At 31.9% G+C, this 20234-nt stretch overlaps 1 protein-coding gene and 2 long non-coding RNA genes across 3 annotated transcripts; all 3 read left to right on the plus strand.

The window, feature by feature from the left end:
* Positions 1-3401: 3401 nt before the first annotated feature.
* Positions 3402-10580, plus strand: LOC105326115 (uncharacterized). The gene is made up of 4 exons (XM_011425983.4): positions 3402-3619; positions 7032-7306; positions 7675-7775; positions 9915-10580. The coding sequence occupies exons 1-4, from the start codon at positions 3446-3448 to the stop codon at positions 10475-10477; spliced, it is 1113 nt and encodes a 370-aa protein (XP_011424285.3). The 5' UTR covers positions 3402-3445; the 3' UTR covers positions 10478-10580.
* A 3657-nt stretch (positions 10581-14237) lies between these two features.
* Positions 14238-15606, plus strand: LOC136270526 (uncharacterized). Its single transcript, XR_010708272.1, has 3 exons — positions 14238-14852; positions 14964-15084; positions 15501-15606. It is a non-coding gene; the product is annotated as an uncharacterized lncRNA (long non-coding RNA).
* Positions 15607-16529: 923 nt separating this feature from the next.
* LOC105321395 (uncharacterized) lies at positions 16530-18076 on the plus strand. Its single transcript, XR_898950.4, has 3 exons — positions 16530-16708; positions 17047-17153; positions 17312-18076. It is a non-coding gene; the product is annotated as an uncharacterized lncRNA (long non-coding RNA).
* Positions 18077-20234: the final 2158 nt, after the last annotated feature.

Raw genomic sequence — 20234 nt, forward strand, 5'->3', positions numbered from 1 at the left:
AAAAATATTATTCGCTCATTTATTCGAGGCGGCGATGGATTTTGAAAATAAGGATTCATTGACAGAACATCTAGAGATCGATTCGAATTATTTAAGCATTTTAAAAGATCTATTTTGTCTACAATTAATCTTTATAAACCCATATATGGCATGTCAAACGTTGCAATATTCGATCTTTTCTATTTATATTATATAAATATTCATTTGTATTATATAATTTTCCATTTGAATTGTATAATTTTCTATTTCTATTGTATAATTTTCCTTTTGTATAGTATAAATTACATTTTTATTGTATAATTTTCTATTTGTATTGTATAATTTCCATTTGTATTGTATAATTTTCAATTTGTATTGTATAATTTTCCATTTGTATTGTATAAGTTTCAATTTGTATTGTATAAGTTTCATTTGTATTGTATAATTTTTTATTTGTATTGTATAATTTTCAATTTGTATTGTATCCGAGGGATTGTTTATTTGTTTTGTTACGAAGGTTATTATTGGTTAAAAGTTTTATACTGTATTGTGGGCAAACCAGCGAAATATTCCGGATGCTGAACGCAAACTCGTCCCCTTAACATGTTTTAAACACGTGGTGATCTCATTTAGCGGCAGTGATGCCAGTGTGAGGCTTGCCGTGTTGGACAACTTGGGACTGTTCTGGTTTTTTAAGGTAAACAGATAGGGCCATCGTAATAAAAGATATACCAAGGCATTATACATATATAATGACTGCATGTATAAAGTGTCTCGATCTGATGAACGAGGCCCCCGTCCCTTCATTGACAGTACGTCTATCGAGAGACGTACATGTATGTACGTCCCTACTGGTCTATACCAGGTTTGAAAAATCTGGTTCGGTTAACCAGCTACATGTGTCAAAGTGTACTTAAGAAGTGAATAATATTAAGATGATAAAAGATCAAAGATAAACATTCAATTATAAAACGATTCTCAGTAAAAAAAACAAAACAAAAAAAACCCCCAAAACCTTTGAAGTAGAAACTGAAAACCTCTCGGAGCCGCCAAGATGGACATGTCTTTTTTCTTGATTTCAATTAAAAACTCGTGTGATTTTTATATACATTATATTCAATTCAACAAGTGTTTCAGAAATGTGTCTGTTCTCTAGATATTCATGTCTTTTGTTTCTCTTTATTTCTTTTGAAGACGAAAGACCTTAATAAAAGTGAAAAAAAAAGATGAGTAAGAGAAACTGAACGATAACAATAAGGTCTTCCGTCTGAAACAAGAACATTAACAATTGTCAAATTAGTCACCTCTTCCCTATACACCACATGGAATTAAAAACAAAACCTAGCACAACGACCAAAACTGCACCAGGAACTATAAAAAAACCCCTAACAAAACTATCAAGTTTGTTTGATAGCACTTTATAGTTATCGGCCTGCCATATGAGTTGTCTCTGCTTTGCCTAATATTCTTTCTCGAGCTCTTCTACCCCCTTTATAAGCAATCCTCCCCCCCCCCCCCAAAAAAAAAAAACTGAAAATTCTTGGTTTTTAATCGGTTATTCCTTTCCTTCCTCAATGTTTAAACGCAAAATATCACGGAAATTCTGCAATTCAGTCAACTTTCATCTGCATGTATAATTTCTCATTTCTAAATTATTATACTGTTTCTCAATATTCAATACTGAATTCGAAGTTTATTCCGATTTGAATGTGTTAAATGGTCGAAAGCTTTCTAAAGGATGGAGAAACCGAGTTTATCGAGAGTGTTTCCGATCTTAATGACTGATCTCTTTTTTCAATATAATTTTCAATTCTCTGAATCAAAGAAAAAAAAGAGACTGATTAAATTGATGAAACGGCTTTATCTAAACATATTAAAAATTGCAGGAATGTTGAATTAAATGGACTGCATATGAAAAATACTTGTTGGAGATCAAATAAAAAAGTTATAACAATAAACAGTAAATTGGGTATTTTTTTCAAATATCAAACTAATCAAATGTTTTCCTCGTGACCAGCTTATAACTGTGTATAGATAAGCATAAACACAGTCAACGTTATTTATACGTACATTTTAAAGGGGCATGGTCACGATTTTGTCAACAATTATTTTTCCGATTTTAATGTTTACAATGTCTTAGTAAGGCATTTTTAATAGGCAACCAAGATTTGAGTGTCATTTGTTGAGTTATAAGCAAGTTACAGAGCTAACAGTTTTTTGCTATGTAAACATAGCTTTTGTTTACTTTTTAGATTTTAAATTAAAATTCAATGTTTAGACCTAAAATTAATGTGTTAAACATTAAAAACTGTTTTTTAGCTTAAAAAGAATAAGAGGATAGACAAATCAGCTTAAAAAGATTTTTAGTGGTACATGTATATTGAACCTATGTAAGCAAAAACAGGGCACGATCCTTGTTTACATGACAAAATACAATGCTTTGGAAATGCATTTCTAATGATCAAATGAAACTTGAGAGTCAGTCGTAGAGTTTTAAGCAAGATGCAGGGCTCACAATTCTTTGTAATAAAAACTAAAAAAAAGAATTTGACCAAAATCGTGACCATGCCCCTTTAAAATTTAATTGAAATAATATTTTATCACGAAAAACATAAATGGATTAGACAGCAGGCTTTGCCTAGCATATAATTCCTTTCCATAAATTAGATTGTCTCATTATGCCAAAGGTAATAAGATCAGCATAGTTTATGGCCCTAAATTAACCTTTCCCCCAATAAATATATTGAAAATAAAATGAAAAGTCAGTATGCTAGTATCAAGTTGAGATTCCTCTACTCTTAACCTCATTGATTTAAATAATATACACAACTATAAATCAAGGGGGTTTAACATTCCAACCGGTCCTTTCCCTAGGCGAGAAACGCTTGGAATATTGTAATTTGATAGGAAATATTTATTTGATGACATTGTCTGGAATTTATTTGTTTTCTAAATCAACCTCTCAGTATATATCTAATATATCACAAGAATATTGTGTTGCAATTGTCAGATAAAATATCAATCTTTCGATGTGTCACTAATACACGACCATCTTATTTGAGTAAGTCTGCTTATCAGTGTTTGGTTTGCTGTGTAGATAAATTTGCAGAAGCCATCAATTCTATAAAAGAACTCGACGTTTTGTTTGTAGAACATCGATAGATGTAAATTTATCAAAACTTGGTATAATACCCCCTCTTTATTCTGTAGATTCAAACAGTGAGACAACAAATCGATCTGTTTATTTCTACGTGACAAATTTTCATGTTATGTCGAGTTAGACCCGAGATTTAGTAGCCGTTATCTCCGGGTTAGGTGCTAAAAAGGGATTTACCATATTTTGAAAGCCTTCAAATTAAAATGATTTCTAAATTTGGGCGTGTTTTAAATCAGGTAAGGATAACATTAAGGGTATATTAAAAACAAGCCAATTTCTGAGAGAGGATAAGAAGCAATAACCCCAAACATGAAGAACCTGTTCTTTTTATATCTGACGGTGTATTTCTACCTAGCGTTCCTGAGGAGCGCAACAGGGCACGGTCGACTATGGGAGCCACCGGCAAGAAGCACGCTGTTCAGGAGAGGGTACAGCACCACACCCAACTACAATGATAATCAGCTGTTCTGTGGGGGATATGCGGTATATTCCTTTTTCTACTTAATCCAATTTTCTTCGTTGTTTTACGATTTTAAGGAAAAGAAAATGTAGATCGAATAAATAAGAGGGACTTTCAAAGTATTCGCCTATAAAGTTATTTCGCTTGATCTATTCTTATCTTTATTGTCTAGTCTTTTGGGAGAATGAGGTTTTAAATAAATATATATCGAGAAAGAATATTTGCAAAAATTTATAACATTTTTTCTATATAAGATTGAATATCCTTTATTATAAAGGAGATGGTTGGTTTGGGGGAGGGTTTTATAACCAAGTTAAAAAGCTTATTTTACAGCTGCCCTACTAGCAATGAGATTATGTTCGTTTTATATTCTATACGTGCTTAAGAATGATATTTATCTGATTGAAAATTTTCTTCCCAAAGACGCTTTCATAAAGGAAGTAAATGCAGTATATTTGGGTGTTCATAATTCCCGGTATTAAAAAGATCTTTATTGATTTGGAAATTCGTATTTATCAATAGAGCAAAACCTTTTAAAATACAACATAGCAAATATATCTAAATGTTAAGTAAATAAAAAGATGGGAAATGCGTGGAAAGAGCGTGTAAAATGCCTACATGTATATAAGGACGGATTAGACACTAGATAAAAGTTAAAATATCAACAATTTTGATTGTAAAATCATTCACAACAAAACAATATTTAGCTAACATAACATCGATTTGTAACCCTTAAATATGGTAAATGCTTTGAATATTTTGATTTAAACTGGCGTGTACGTATTAAAACCTCCCAAAAGTGTATTTTTTAACGTCAATGCCTTTTAATTTCATAGAGTAGGTCTGTGCTTCATAATTTTTGTCATAGTCTATGCCTAATAGAATCCAATCGGATTCCAAAAAACAAAAACGTAGAGAGATAACCAAATATAATACTATTATTTTGTATCCCAGCAATTGAACTTTAAAAAAAAAATAATCTGTTAATTCGTCATCGGAGTCACATATAGCATTTAAACATCGAATTTCCTAATTACTAAAATGGCTCAGTGGTTAGAGCAGCAAGCCTTGCAGTATATGTAACGTTATATAAGTATGAATTTTAGGTTGTGGGTGTGATCGATACCACCAAAGCTTAAGGCAATGTATATATTTTCTTATTGTTTGTTAAATCACAGACATAAATATCAGAGATCGGCAACTCCGCCATTAGCGTGTTTTGTTGTTGAAAAATGTTACGTAATGGGACCAACCTTACTTTGAGAACTACATATTAGTAAACTGAGATAATGATCCTTAATTAAAAGTATATTATTTGTATGAAAAATGTGCTTAGGTTGTAGACGTTTTTAAAACAAAAAATTGAATATAAGATTGATATATAGAAAATATAGAGACAAGCTATAAAACAGTGGCGAAAACTCGGACGACGGGTAGCCAACTGCCTCAAAAACTCCTCTTTAAATATTGTTTGTAAGGCATAAACTCATAAAATTATAATATTTTGAATCTTTTGGTAATAGAGTTTAGCTGTTTATATATCGATTTAATTGTTTATTAGAAAGATATACTGATTTAAACTGGGAATACTTTATAATAGGGACCGCGAGATTTCTATCAGTTGCCTTGTCTTTATGTATGTCGTTGATTAAATATTAAAAACTGATTATAGTTAGAATTTTTTTAAAAACTTGTTTAATAGATTTAATTGGAAAAAAAATCAATTTGAAATTGTATTTTACTAATAAATGGGCATTTGCGCTATCTTAACCCCCATCAACTTTTCGAGAATTTTTTTTTCATTGCAAAGTTTAATTTTTATGCTTCAAATTGTACATAGCAAACGAAATCACAGTCTCGTGTATCAGATCTGATAAAAGCGAAGAATTAGTTTAAACGTTTGCACGCGTAGATGGACACATATACCCCCACACATTTCGATCCTAAAGAAGGCTTGATGGTCGACAAATTAACCATCGAATATATACATGTATATTTCTGAACTTTTAAGAAATGGTATGTTTAGCATGTTAAATACAGAAAATGTCCATTATTTTTCCCTTTTAAATTTGGTATTTTCCTAAATTGTTTATATAAATATCTTCTTCCAAAGAAGGTAAATACAATCTAATAATCGTATTATAGTATACATGTATATATGTTATGCCAGCTGACGGATTCAGCTCTTTTCATTTTAAACTCGCTTTAGCTACTGGTTAATTTTAGGTTTTGATTTAAGTTAAGAATAAATTTAAAAATCACATCTCCTAGATTATGCACTTTTACGGTGTGTACATGTAGCATACGTTTACATTTTTGAGAGGTTTTGCGATGACCCGATACAGCAGCAGCGTGCCTGGTTGTCAAGTTTGTGTAAGCGCATCGCGCTCAAAAGTGTTTCGTAATCGAAGTATATATATTCTGTCCAAATATTTGGGCAACACAACATGAATCATATCATGTTCAGCAAACACTGTGAATACCTCCACCGGAATGTTATTTATAATTGTGTCCAAACAACCTCTGGAGTCTAGAGAGAAGCAACCAGGAAATGATTTTGTTGTCATATGTTTTGACGTTAATTTCGTCGATGTTGCACCAAACTTACTCATTACAATTGTTTGTGACCAAACATCTGAGTAGGTCTGTATTAAATAGGAAGTCAAAATAACAGAGATGTATTGATTAGCGAAAAGGGACTAAATTCACTTACACGTTTTGTTTTTTCCTGCCACCTAAGTTTTCTAAGACTTACTGAGCCAACTACCATCAAATTTGACAAAAAACATTTTTGTGTTAAGGGCGTATTTTTTTATGTAAAGTGTCAGGCCTCTTCCTTTGGAAATTGTTTTTTTAAAAATATGATGATGGGTTCTCTCAAAAATCAATTGGCCTAGCTTTCTGTTATATTCATACTTTTACAAAAGATTCCATCTACTCTTGTAGATTACAAGTTGTACAAAACATGACACTCGTGGATTCCAAAGAGGACCGACCGTGAATAAATGTTATTGAAAAAAGGAAATCTCAAAATCGTGTTTCGAGAATCACGCACATTTTACAAAGAATAACAATATTACCAGCAATACGGGAATATATTCATAACAATGGTTCTTTTTATAATGGTTTAATCTTTGAATTAATGTCAAAGTCCGTACATGTAGATGTAATGTAATAGTTCTGTTCCATCCTATACTCGGGAGTTTTCTAGAAATAAAAACTGCATGATCATACATGGTTTTATGATATAAATATAAATGTCAAAAATATCTTTATGATCTCAAATTTATAACATACAAATAGAAATAAAAACAATGAGGAAAAAAAATTCACAATGTCATATGTAACTGTACTGAGTACTTGGAGATAATTGATAATCATATGAGAGGTCATTTTAGGCCCTTTTAAGAGACGGCCCTTTATTAATTTTTCAAGGTTCAATGGATGCTGAGTGGAGGTAAATGTGGAATATGTGGTGATCCTTACAACCAAAAACAACCTAGAGATCATGAAGCTGGTGGGAAGTACGCTTCCGGTATCATAACGAGGCACTATACAGAGGGTCAACAAATTGACGTAGATGTGGAAATCACTGCCAATCACAAAGGGTGGTTTGAATTCCGAATTTGCCCAAATAACGACGTTAAGAAAGCAGCAACGCAGACTTGTTTCGATAAATATTTGTTAAAATTCGCGAATAATGCAACAAGGTAAACTTAAAAATTATATTTTATGTTACCAGTAGATTGTCATACACGAAGAAAAACCTATACTTTTGTACAAATTTTATTGCATGCTAATTTTTTGCTTTTACAAATCATATAGTTTTTCCCCTTTAAAAATGCCACGGTTATAATTCTAACCATTTAAAATTGTCGTTCTCATACATTATTCATAAAAGCTGTCTATGTTTCTACAATAAAATCTAAAATATAAATTAAAACAGTCTATTAAAGATCGTTCCGGGACAAATGCATATTTTTGATTTGACAAATCTGATATCGATAATTATAAAAAATTCCTCAATTGTAGTGTACACCCCTTTCACCCAATTTACAACCGAAATGATCTGTTCCAGATACCACATTTCCTCGGCAGTAGGTTTGCACCATGTCAAGCTCTACCTCCCACCGGGGCTAACATGTACGCAGTGTATTTTACAGTGGAGGTACCACACAGGTAGTAATAGATTTGTAATTAATCTACATGTAATTTGTCTCCGGCAAAAAATCACTATTTAAACTTTGTAAAATTCTATCTGAAATATTACAATGTGTAAAATGCATATTAGGAAATAAAGTCAAGAAAAAGGCGAAAACTCAAAATTAAGGTGAATTAGCTCTAATGTTATAACATATTTGGCATGCGTTTAAAATGCCATTTTGCCCATGAAAGACAAGATACATGTATATTTCAAACAAAATAGAATGTAGTACATACTGTTTAACGTATCTCTTTTTTAACAAGGAAGTTGAGATAAAGTTTAATTCAAAAATCGCTAAGTGAATGTGTCAAATGTTATGTTCATAACTCAGGCTTTTGGGCCATCATCGATTATTAGCTGTTGTGTGCTAAAAATGAAACTTTATACTTTTTTTTCTTGATTTTGTCGATCCACTTATAATGTCATCTTAATCACAAAAAGCATACCTGATTTGTTATTATATAAACGGAATTTAGAGTATATGTAATGACAAAAAAAATATACAAGTACTTATGATAAATATTATGCAAAGGACAAAAAAAATCATATAAACATCCAACTTGGTACGACTTCTGCATGTTAGGTTACATGAGACATCTGGCGAAGAAAAGATATGAAAATCAGAACTTAAAAGTATAAGTGTTAAAAATTATATTATAATTAAAAAATATATGTCCCTTGTAAATCTAACATTTACCACAGAAAACATAATAAAATCACAGTAGTATTTTGTCTCGACCTCCTTTGATCTTTATTCTAGCCAGATCTGTCGAAACATTTCAAATCAATGCCATGGCTAGCTAACAAAACCTACTGTATGGAACACCTTAAAAGGGAATTATAGCGCTGCATTGAAAGTTTGAGGATTTAACAAAGAACAGTAATTTGCAAAGTTCACACTTTTACTATTTCATCGAAATAAGTTGATAAGTAGGGAAAATTGTCATGATTTTGCGCAAAAATAGCTGTAGTGTCTTTTTTAAAAGCATTTTTATGAAGGTTTGTTTGACTTAAAGTAAATCCACCCTCCTGTGGCGTTATACGTTTTACATAAACCATGAATTCATTAAAATTCTTGCAAGTTGATTTGTAATTTCTATATAATCATAGGTGCACGTCAAAAACTCAAAATATTGTTTACTTGGAGATATTTAATAAGCGTTTTTCATCCTTATATTCGACAAAATTCAATAATGACAAAGGGAAATAACTCTTTTCTACTGTTCTCTAAGTGATTTATCTAAATGCTATAAATTTTCTAATGTAAACAATTTTTTCTTTTTTTAAAATTAATTTTAGTTTTCTAGCATAGTAAGCAATAAAATTTAAATATACAAACAAGTATCCATCCACTTATATTTAATTTTTAAACAAAAAAAGTGTGATTTTCAGATGATAATTTCAGCCTTTGGTTTTTATTATCTTACATCTTTAATAGTATGGATACATATATATTTTATTTATTTTTTGATGAAATTCAAGTCCAATAAGTTAAAAAAAAGTTAAATTTTTAACTTTGAACCCATGATTTTATAGGAACGGAGTTACCTTAAGGTCAGACGACACGTTCCTCAATTTTATATAACTTTTTCCAGAAATTTGTTAATGGTTTACAACTACTTTGATAAGCTTCCTTGCAAAAAATTAGGATACCATACCAGACATATCTGCAAAATCCTAGCGTATGCAATTTCATAAATAATCTTGTTGAAAATACACTGGAATTGCTGATATAAAAAATATACAACACAACGATATTCACTATATTAGAACTCTATTTCGGCCGGGGTCAGGCTTTGAACTCACGACCTCTAGAATCTACGCTCCTGGCAGTGAGTGGCCACGGCTCTAACCACTCGTCCATCTATGCATATATCCATTTATAAGTAAATTTTAATCAATTCGAAAATAGTTTTAAAATAATATTTTTTTGGAAGTCTTTTTTTGCGAGGAGATACAAAAAGATGCTAGAGGAACGTGTCGTCTGACCTTTATTGACTATTGATTTTTTGTTAAATAAAAACGAACACCTGCAGTATAAATTATTTAGATCGAAATATGATATTTTAGAATAAAGTTTTTTGTGACAAGTGACAAGTTTTTATCAATTAAAGGAAACAGCTGGGGTGTTGATCCTTCTGGAAGAGGCTGTTTAGGATGTGGTCCCCAAGAGGAGTTTTACGGCTGCTCAGATATTGCAGTTGAAGGCAAGGGTAAAATTAACCTGAGCACAACAAAAGCAACTACAAAGCCAACCACGACCACAAAAGCTACCACAAAAACATCGACAACAACCACAACAACACCATCGACAACTTCATCTACAACCACCACTACAGCATCGACTACTACAACAATAGAGACAACAACGAACCCTACCACCACAACAACTACAAAACCAAGCACAACAACAACACAGACAACAACACCGACAACAACAACACAGACAACAACAACGACACAGAAACCAACACAAACTACAAAATCAACACCACGTTTCTCATCTACCACTGGGTCATCTAACGGAAGCGGAAACCGCCTCGTCTCTAATGGTGGGAGCGCCAAAAAGAAGTGTGGCCCAACAGACGTCTGGAAAAAGACACCTGGAATGACGCAGTGGTGCGTTACAAACTGTCGCATGGGATACTGTCCCGCATCACACTGTGTTTGTGTATAGATCTTAACATGTTTGAATGTACAGATTCAAAACCCCCTCATTTGTAACAAATGATTTTAATTCTTATAAAAAAACAGTTCATTAAAACGTCATATAAGCTTAAGGATGGTATCTTTTCGTATTTCTTATACCGACAGATTCTTGATTTTCTTAAGATTTATAATTGATACTATGTAAATTATCATAACATCATAAAACGTTTGGTCTTATCAGCCTTGATTCTCATTTGTAAGTCACTCCTAAACATGGAACATTGAACATTTCCGATAAGTACGAGGAAATCATTGGAGAAGAATTATTACAATACACGTTACTTAAAATATACAATAAATCAAAGTACTGAAAGTACTGAAAAGTGCTAACCTAGCTTGGTTCTAAGAAAATTAACTGTGTGCAAGCGTAGGCGGAAATGAGCCTTATTGAAATTTTGGTTTATGTTTAATGAATATCAATTTAAAGTATCTAAGGCCAGATTTCTTTAAATATATGTTACTTTCTGAAGATGATGTGAATTAAAGCTGAACACGACTTGTATATGGATACTTGCCTGAAAAAAGATATGTTAAAATCACAAATTATACCTTTTGAACAGTAATTTATCACAGTTTTTGACATTTTCTTGCAAAAATCGATTTTATTTTTCTATATTTTAGCACTATATTTTTCATCACTGCATAGCATCCCTTGCTGATGTACGTAAGCCCCTCAAACCAATCGTATCTACTCGGCCATTTCCGTCACCGAGATAACTGGTTCCCTATACCTCTTACCAGTTTAAATTATGTATATTTCTGCTCATAGAGGGCAGTTATTCCTTGCACCGGAAATAGAAGTCTAACGACAATAAAGCGCTGAGCTATGCTTAGCGCTTTAAAAATATGCAAAGTGTAGAAAAATATATCCATTCAAAATATCCGTACTTTTAAACATTCTGAGATATAAAATTCTATAAACTGATACCTGTTTGTACAAGGTACATGTATATACAAATATTAGTACTAAGGATGAGGTCGATTACTGTCGATTTATCGAATAAAATAAAATGACTAAGGATTTGAAAGTAATCAATGACAGACTTATTACATCCTTTTTAAACGTTATCGATCACACTTGATTATTTCCTCTCATTGAAACTATGATTACTCGTGATTACTTTAGATAACATTGTATGTTTTTCAGTTTTTTCACAGTTTAAATGTTTCATTTCAAGAAAAACAAACACTTTTTTGACAAGAGTCTTTATTCTTGTATAAGTCTAATTTTTATCAACTTTAACATTTGAAATGTGGATTAATCAAGTCTGCATCTACATGTATCTGGTTTGAAGATCTATCCAACAATACTAAATTCCAAAGTTTTGCAAGAATAGGAAAACTATCTTCCTTTTCCTTCCAGTAATGCAACGGATATTTCCCCTCATATAGCTCAATGAGGTACTCTGGTATTTTCATTTTAACATGATTCCCCGACATATGCCTCTTCTTTTCTGCTTTGTAAGAGTCATAAAGCTTAAAGTCCATCATCAAGCTTACTAATTTTCCTTGGAGGAGATTCGTCATCACTGGAATTTTCACAAGAAAAATCATGCCTCCCAGCATACGTTAATAGTATTTTTTTTTCCACGGGAGATTTGTCCATCCGAGTTAAAACCTTGGATCGTTCTTGCTGCAACATCAATGTGGCATTTTCAAAGGGCTTCAGAACCAAATTAAGTTCATGAAGTTTACGTTCATTTCCGGTGATCTGAACAGTGTCAAATTTACTTGTTATTACTTCAGGTACCTCAAGAGCTGAACTAATCATTGTCAATTGGGAATTCCATCTTCCTGTTTTCCTCTTCAAAATATCAGTGGCATATATCCTGACATATTTGGAAAAGTTCGCTGATATCAAAATGACGATTTTTAATTGGTTCTCACTTTCTTCATTACTGGGTACATGTGTCTACAAACCCTGTACTTCACTTGGAAAATTCATTTTACAATCGAATTCAAACATTTTGAAGTATTGCCGTCGACAGAGAAAAAAAGAATGTAAAATTTTCATTTGTGGCCATGATGCTTTGAAATTTTAGGTCATGAACCCGTTTGTCACCAATGTAAACCATTCGTTGAATATGTGCATGACGCACAGTTCCATCGATAGGACCCCAGCAATTTTATTTTGAATAGCGCCTATAATGACCTGGTCGGAGCTGCTTGAGTGACAACTAAGGTCTGTTCAGTGTATCGAAAGGACTTGAATAGTTATTATATCATAATCAAGACTTGTATTGAATATGTTGGACAGTTCGTATTTTGATATTTCAAAAAAAGCAATGAATAATCATCGAGACGATTTGAATCATACTGCACAGCCCTTCCACTCAAGAACAAACTGCAATTCATCCTGCATCTTTTTGAAAATCCGTTAATACTGCTTTATCAGTACAAAATAAATGCTTGAGCATCTAATATGTCCTCTGAAAGTAGAACTGATTGACCCTTCTTTTCTTTTTTTTGATTGCGTTGCTTTCAGTAGCAGTAGGTCATCTCCATCTAAATTGCATAAAGACATTTACATGGCATGGCTTCACAAGAGGAGTAAGGATATCGCATACATGTAATTTTTTACTTAAAAACTACACGGTTACACGACGATTTGCTAAACCTTTCATAACAAAATTCGAACAAAATATCAATTTATTATATAAGTAAATTTGCCATTTTAACCCATATTTATGAATGAATTAACACCCCCAATTTAAAATAAAACAAATGTGTTTTCCTATATGATAGAGCATAACCACGAAATAACATCCCAGCGAATCTGAAAGCTAATGATAGTTTTTACCATTTTTAAGAAAAAATTAAACAAGATATCTGTGAGCCAATGCTCACTAGTGATACCCCCTCTGATGTAAATATGCAAAAAAAAGCAAAGTCGACATTTAACAGAAAGCTGGCATCCGATTGGTACAAAAATATATCCCACAATATTTCAAGCATCTGCAATAAATAGTTGCTGAGAAATCTTTGACGAAAATTTGTTTGAAAAGTTTTGCTAAAAATAAACAAAGTCGTCATTTAACAGGAAGTTGACGTCCGATTGGTACAAAAATATATCCCACGATATGGCATGCCTATACAAATATTGTGTAAAAATTTCAAGCATCTGCAATAAATAGTTGCTGAGAAATCTTTGACGAAAATTTGTTTGAAAATTTTGGTTAAAAAATAAGCAAAGTCGTCATTTAACAGGAAGTTGACGTCCGATTAATACAAAAATATATCCCACGATATGGTATGCCTTAACAAACACTGTGTAAAAATTTCACACATCTGCGATAAATAGTTGCTGAAATAAATGCGACAGAAATTTTTGTTACGGACGGACAGACAGACGGACAGACAGACAGACACACAAGGGTAAAACAGTATACCCCCTCTCCTTCGGAGCGGGGGTATAAAAATCAAAATCATCTCCCTCGGGAACAAAACAAACCATGTTCGGGGCTTTTCAATTCATTTCTATACTTTCATATATATCTGTATATTATATTATCTATGCATGGCGACCTTTGAAGCTTAAAGATAGTTTTTCTTTTTAATCTAACATTTTCATTTACAAAATGGAAATTAAAATAAATCTGAAAATAACAATAACGACACGCTTTTATATTTTTACAGAATGAAGTGCAGCATTTATGAACTTGATAGCAGCGTGCAAGTTATTTCTTTTTTCGCGTATTTGACAGTTTCCCAAATTTAATATTCTTTTTATTCTACACGCAAAATTAACATGCACTGGTAAATATGAAAAAGTACAAGTTCATTTGTTAAGTACAATGATGGCACTCCTCAACTTCTTACTATAATAAATTACAATCCTTCTTTCTGATTGACTGCGGAGGTTGTGAACAGGTAAAAAAACAAAATTATTTTGATGAAAATCATTATCTATCCAAACTCAATAATCTGATAAAAAATAGGAGATTTTATGACGATACAATTTTAATTAACGGTATCTTATATATACGCAACATGAGACTGAAACAGTCACACAGGTTCCGGGCCTATTCCAGAAAATGTCTCTTCTCATCCTCACGTTATTTGTGGCTAGTGTTGTTGCTGATTTTGATTTCCTTGATGTAAGTTTAAAAAACACGACATCGTAATTTTTGTACAGAAGTATTTTCGTTCTCGCGAATTATTTTAAATATGTTTTTCAAAGGTCCTTTTAAATTGATCTCTTTACAAATGTTGTCGTTGTTAAGTAGGGGTTGTTTAATCGAATGTCATATAATTTCGTTAAATATTACTTGTTTTCTTGTAATTAGGAACATAATGCTCGTAGACGAGATGTCAGTCCATCTGCCTCTAACATGCGAAAACTGGTAAACTCCGACACTTTTTACTTAGTCGTATTACTCAAATGATATTTGATATTGCTTGATGTATATATAAAGCAAAACGTGTTTAAAAGTTTGATATTTTATTTTTTTCAGAAGTGGAGTAACGAACTAGCTGATTTGGCCTGGAGTCATGCAGTAACCTGTTCCTTCGGACATAATAATCCTCAATCTTCAATCTTTAACTACGTTGGACAAAATATTGCTTCTTCTGATCGTAATGTCCTTGTTCTACGCAATTAATATGCTTTTTTCATTGTATGTAATGCAATTTGATTGTGGTCCCAACATCCAGTTTGACTCAAAAGAGCAAAGACTTACACCGTTGTATGCATTTGCTCAGCAATATAAGCCACATACGTTGGTATAAAAATGTGACGTACTTCTAAAAGAATCAAACAAATAAAATATGGCCTAATAATCCCTTTTAACCATATTTTTGTTGTTAATTGATTAAGTTATTGTAAATAATGAAATGATGTGTTTTTGTCGTCCTTTCCAAAACTTTGACACAAGGTATTTCACAAAACAGATATCTTTCTCTGATAACAATAATAAACTATGTTATGAACAAAACAAACCTTAAATCAGACATGTAATGATTCTATCAGCACCGGTTTTTCAATTTTGTAGCTCGTATTTCTGCCAAAGAAATCGTTAAAATGTGGGACGACGAGAAAAGTCAGTACAACTACTACTCCAACACGTGCAGTGGAATATGCGGCCATTATACCCAGGTATACTAGAATGGAGAAGTAATTTTTTTAACGACAATAATTGAAATATAATGTTATTGGAGAGGAAAATAAATTGAAACTTTAAAAAAAATATTTAGTGGAGACGTTCATAAAACAAAGCAGGCATAAACAAATTTGTCTCAAAAATATTATAAAAATAGAATGATTATCAAATAAAAACTATTAAATATTTGAAAATGTTACAAGGTCAATTGGGCAAACACGGAGTATATATATATATATATATATATATATATATATATATATATATATATATATATATATATATATATATATATATATATATATATATATATATTAACAGAGAGACATAATTTACTAGTATATTCAAATACATTGTATAATATTATAGGTTACTCTGTGACATCTCTTCGCCAAGAGACACAAGGGAGTGGACACGAAAAACAAGGAGAACTAAAAGAACTGGGTAAGTTTGTTTTGTTGAGCTGTTTGTAATTAAATTATCAGGACAAATATTTGGATACCTCCATTAATGATGAAAATTAAAGTGTTTGTTTGGTCAACAAATCTATGAAATGTTTCAGATACATACATGTACTTAAATATTCATTGATAATTTAATTTTGTTTTACTGTTTTGTTTTAATCCAACCAATTCCCAAAGAGCATGCGAAGGACTATGGAAATAATGATTATCAGTCTGGTATTGTTATATCTTTTCATTAATTGTTAATAAGTAAATGAATAGAAAATGATAAGGTAAAATGAGGGTTAATTATGTACCCTCACCAATGCTACATTACATGTACAAATTTAAACCCATTCCAAACTTTTTTTATGTGCATATTTTCCAGAATTATTAATTTTTAAAATAAATTATTTTTAAATTATATTTTCATATACAATGTATTTGTATTTTTTAAATAGGAGTTTACTTAAAAGAATAAAAGCTTTCTTTGATGCGGTATGCCAAGGCTTTCCAGCCAAAAGAACTTGATGTGTTTCTCTCAAATTTGCCAGCATATTCAGCAGATGAAATAACAGAAATAGCAAAGCAAACAAGAGGACAGGCTGGAAATTCTATATGGCACAATGCTAGGAATGGACGCATTACCGCCTCCAGGTATATATACATTTATCTGCATTTTTTCCAGTCCATTATTTAGAAATATCAAATATTGTAATTTCATATGTAATAAACAGCAATTTATTAATTGCTAAAAATTTCACAGGAATATGTTTTAAGTACATTATCATATCTTCTGAACTTTAAGTCGTTCAGACTTTTGATTTGAATCCATATCACACAATTAACATTTCAACATTACTGTTTATTTCTTTATCATAGTAGAGACACATTACAAAATTCTAAATTTTAATTTTTTCAAAAAAATTTCAGCAACATCAATACATATATTAATTTTAAGATTAAATAAATAAAAATCATACAATTTATTGTAGGTTTTACTCAGTATATACCAAGGTGAACACTATAAAGAGAAAACCCGATGAACATGTTTCAGTTTCATCACTGTTGAAACAAATAATTGGAGGAGCAAATTGTTCAGGTATTTTGAATGATAGCTAGGACGTCAATATAAATAAAAAGAGATAAAATATATTTTGCCTTCAAAATTTGTCTCCATGAAAAATCAACAATCATATTTTCAGATGCACTATTGTGTAATTTAATAATTGATAGGTGTTTTTTTTATTAATAATTCAGATGACACCAAGCCTTGCCCCAAAGCCATAAAACATGGACAAGCCATGGAACCCGCTGAAAGCGGCATTACATAAAGATGATGAAAGGAAACCATACAAACTTTCATGCGCAAGATTGTGGGATCTTTATTCACCCGCAGCGTTCTTACATTGGGGCTAGCCCAGATATGTTTTAATATCTTGCTCCTGTTGTGGAGATGGGGTTCTCGAAGTTAAATGTCAAATTATTGCTCCATGCAATGTATGTTTACCAAATATATGTAAATGCAAAGGAAAGTGCCTTAAATACTTGCAATATGTAGATGGGTGTGCAAGTTTGAAAAAAAAAACACTGCATATTACGCACAGATTCAGGGCCAAATGACTGTTACAAACATAAGTTACTGTGACTTTTTTATTTACACAAGTTATGCAACTTTTGCCAATGAATATGTTTTGATTTTGAGTATTGGTTAGATATTGTTTCAAACTTAGATTATTTTTTTAAAAAATATTTGGCATCATATTTGTTATTTGATGAAGTTCAGTTAGATGTGTTAGATGACCATGAACACCAGCCAATGGCACTTGAGGAGGAAGGTAGCGAGTGCTTTTGTAGAGTTTGTAATCAGGTTGTAAAAGAGCAGGATGGCATATCTTCTTTTAGAGAGGGTACCATTGCATGTGATAATTGTGAAAGCTGGTATCATTTTAAATGTATAAAGATGATAAAATCTGCTCTACAGAACACAGACAGATGGTTATGTACATATATTTAGCATGTATCTATGAGAAAATGTTCTTGTATTGAAGAATTAAGTAAATGCTTTTTACTTCTGAAATTGACTTCAGGTGTTTTAGAATACTGTATAAGTTGCTTATAAGGAATGTTCTATACTTAATATTTAAAGTTAAGTATAATTAAGGGCAAGGAGCTTGCATGACATTATTTCTACTCTAGCTATGTACTCAATGAAATTTCTCTGGCCTTACACTTAGTTGATTATATTGTTTGCATTGTTCAGTATCTTGGCAGTGGAGGGTACAGGTTGCAAAGGCCTGCAACAATGCGAACAATATCATCTAAATGATGAAGTAAGGTCAGAGAAATTTCATTCTTTAGTATACGAAAACATTTCATTCTTCTGATAGCTTGTTCGATATTTGCTATTTGTTTAGTTTTGACAACTTCTTTCTTTGTAAATTGAAATGCTCCACGCTTACCGGGTGGTATCAGAAGCTCAGCATTCAACAATAAAAGTTCTCCCTTTACTGGAAAACCCCTGTGTGCCAAGACTTTATCATATGGTTCAATGAGTTTAAGGAAACCAGAATTCACAGTTACAAATTAACACTGGTACGACCACCCCATCCTTTTGAAATATAATTTAACATTCCAGAAGGAGTAATACTAACTGAGTATTATGCTGTATTGGGTGCTTGTAGTCATTCCATGTATCAGTACGAACTTGAAGATTTTGGGGTGTCTCAAGAAATATTTGAGTACAATCGATGATGTGCCTGACTGAGTTATATGCTGGATTTCTGAATGAGGGGGGTAAATTTTCCCTCACCATTTCTTTAGGGGGATTAAACACTAGATCACCTGCAATCTTGCCTAAGATTTTTACCCATGTTGTAAAAATATTTGAAATATTTTGTTTTGAAATCCCAAATCTCTGTGCTTAATCTTCATACAATAAGCCTAATCTAATTTTCATCAATGTAAGAAGAAGCTCATTCTTTACAGATAGGCTTCTTTTTCTTCCCCTTTTTTGTCTACTAAGTTTGTTTTTCAGTGGGTGACTTAAAAGAGATGGGCCATTCCAGTACTAGACTTTAGATAGATAGGATTTTATTACACTCAGTATAGCTTCAAAAGCTTATACGCTAGGAATGCCTGTGTAGAATCTGATTTGTTCATTTGTTCTAAGATCTTCAAATCCAAAAGGTTGGTCCATCCTTATTAGCAGTTTGGATTTTAAGGACTTATTTTCAACAGACAATTTGGTAATTTTTGCTCTTAACTTTTTGATTTCTGCATCCTTTGTTATACAAGAGGAACAATGGCAGTTATCATAATCATGATCATGGCTTACAGTAGTGAACACATTTAAGCTAGATGGTACAATGGTAACAGATTGTGACACACAGTTTGATGGCTCAGTTTTAGGCTTTTTTGCGGGGGTGTCATTCTTTAAAGTAATTTCACGTGTTTTAGGGGGCTTTCTGGGAGCACTCACTGTTTGTGAATGGCCTAGATTCAATGTTGGATATGGGTTTTTCAAAGTAGGGATACTGTCCACAAAATGATTTGAACATATTCTGGAGTCAGAATTGTGAAGCCAGTATTTTTTTAAAAGGATTTTTCGGGTTCTTTCTGTTAACAGATTTGATCCATACCTGTCTTTTAACCACTTCATCCTCAGAGAGAAATGAATATAATTGAAATGGACGCTTGCAAACACATGGAAATTTTCCAAACTTACTGGAATGTATGACACAAAGTTTGCTCCTCCAGATGTTAAGTCTGTATCCCCCATTTGAGCAACCAATTACACAACAATTTCTTTTTGAAATGTTAAAAGACAAAGGTATACCGGTATATATACTGGTACCTTCTGACAAATATCTTAAGCAACAAAAAAAGTAAATAAAACTGAAGCACAATTTTGTTTTAAGCACAAGCATACATTTAGCTGTTACGTGCAAAGAAAAGTTAGAGGTTAAATGCAGAAAGCAAATTTAATAATAAATAATTAAATTATTAATCACTTATATTGTAGTTCACAAAGCTGATAGGTGCAGGCATACAGTTAAACTGTTTTTGATTGCAGGGTAGGGTAAAACATATATTACAAAAAAAATGTAATTTATCTTTGTTCAGATCAGTTTTGAAAAATCATCAGTTGTAACCTAATAATTGAACCAACAAATTATGCATT

This window comes from Magallana gigas, chromosome 8 (genome assembly GCF_963853765.1).
Source record: "Magallana gigas chromosome 8, xbMagGiga1.1, whole genome shotgun sequence".
NCBI classification, from domain to species: domain Eukaryota; kingdom Metazoa; phylum Mollusca; class Bivalvia; order Ostreida; family Ostreidae; genus Magallana; species Magallana gigas.